Raw genomic sequence first — 1,754 nt, 5'->3', positions numbered from 1 at the left:
TATAAAGGTGAGTCATGCCAATTTATGTTTGTATCGAAGAAGTAGCCCTTCGTGTTACTCGGTACTCCAAAAGTAGCTGTCAGTCTCAAAACGTTTGGTGACCCCTGCTGTAGATTCATCAGTTCAGTACAAACTAAAGTCTAAATCAAAGAAAATGTCTTTGTTCACATGTTTATTAGACATTACTCTGACATGACTCTGACTTACTTCTGTTGTTGTTTCAGGAGAAAACAAAGATTTACCCAGCAGTCCCTGCAGAGCAGAGACGACCAATCAGAGTCCTTTCCCTGTTTGATGGCATTGGAACGGGTGAGTTTTGTAAGAAAACTACAGTGTGACCCTGCTACAAAGCCAACTTGGCTTTTTGAATTTAATATTGATCAAAGCTTGCGAGTAGAAAATGTCTTCCGACCTAAGAATTGGATCTGCAACTTGTGCTGTTTGACCAGGCCTCAGAATGTGTCGTACACACTTCTCCAACACTTGGTGAAGATGTGGTATCATATCTTTGTTCCACAAGAAAACATAACTTTACACTTATCATAAAAAGACATTGACACTTGCTAAAATGTGTTTTTCAAGTATAATTGGAAAACTTGCAAAGTTGGTGAGGTTGTAGGAGTTTAATTGTCCAGCTGACGTGTTTTTAGGATTGTAAGAAGGCCGGTGATTGAGTTCCCTGAGGTGTTTTGTAGACAGGAGCATGGGGAGCTGGGGTCACTTTTCAGGACTGTCCAGTCTCTGTATAAACAAAGCAAGACTTCTGTGGATATTTTCTTCATAAATTGAAGTTTGGTCCAGGTGCTTGTTGGACGCTTCCTTGGCTGCTTACTGTCTCTAATCTTATTCATGGTGGTCATGGACAGGATCTTAGGGGGCAGTCCCAGAGACACAGAGATGATGGTGTCTGCTTTGGGAACCTCAGGGTTTTGTTGCTCCTTTTTGCAGATGATGTAGTTGTGTTTGTGCCTTCAATGGGGCAGTGAAGTGCCCGGGATGAGAGTCATCTCCTATAAGACTGAGGTCATGGTTGTCAGCCAGTACAGGTGGAATGCTTCCTCTACATGAGAGGTGAGGCTTTGCCAAAATAACCAGATCTTAGATACAAGTGATAGATGGACGGCTTCTGTTGGGTGTTCTTGGCCTTAGGGTAAGGCTGCTGTAACTATTTGATAATGTGTCAACATCACTATTTTTGCTGGGCACATCATTTTAATGACTTTATCTTTTAAACTCTTGTAAACTGAAATAATAACAGTTTTCTCCACCTGCACACATCAGATGAGCTTGGTCGGCTACACCTGAGCCAGAAACTTTAACTTACAAGGTAAATGAAGCAGAGTCTCTGGCTGTGACCCAGAGGCTAGATTAAACAACTTTAAATAGTTTCCAAATGCCAAGGGGGTCTAAAGTAGGGTAGAGCACTTCCTTGGCTAACTACATCTATAAAAAGTGTCAAACATAAGAACCGATGACCTGCCAGGTTATAAAACACTATTAGTTTTCAGCTGCTAAGTGAACTCTGTGAAGTCTGACAAGTTGTCTGTCTGCAACATTTTAAAGGGATCTCCGATTAGTTGTAACATAAGACTTTATTTAATAAACATATATTTTAACTGTAAAATAAACTGTAAAAATACTGTAGGATGTTTAGTTTTGAAACTAAAAGTTTAAAATGTATTACACGGATGGAGCCATTTTATTTACATGCAAAGCATTCTGGGTAAATGATGACATGGGTAGGTCATTGGTGC

The 1,754-nt window shown here is 40.2% G+C and overlaps 1 protein-coding gene across 1 annotated transcript in view; it reads left to right on the top strand.

The window, feature by feature from the left end:
- The window catches only part of LOC106532594 (DNA (cytosine-5)-methyltransferase 3B), a gene marked incomplete at its 5' end in the record, with an annotated part of 41,235 nt that overhangs the window by 16,983 nt on the left and 22,498 nt on the right, over positions 1 to 1,754 (top strand). The window contains 1 exon segment of the mRNA XM_014028700.1: positions 225 to 309. Within this exon segment, the coding sequence (XP_013884154.1) occupies positions 225 to 309 (85 nt within the window).

Source organism: Austrofundulus limnaeus, unplaced genomic scaffold (genome assembly GCF_001266775.1).
Source record: "Austrofundulus limnaeus strain Quisiro unplaced genomic scaffold, Austrofundulus_limnaeus-1.0 Scaffold798, whole genome shotgun sequence".
NCBI classification, from domain to species: Eukaryota; Metazoa; Chordata; class Actinopteri; order Cyprinodontiformes; family Rivulidae; genus Austrofundulus; species Austrofundulus limnaeus.
Note: the sequence above shows the minus strand (reverse complement) of the source record. Positions and strands in the feature narration are given on the sequence as shown.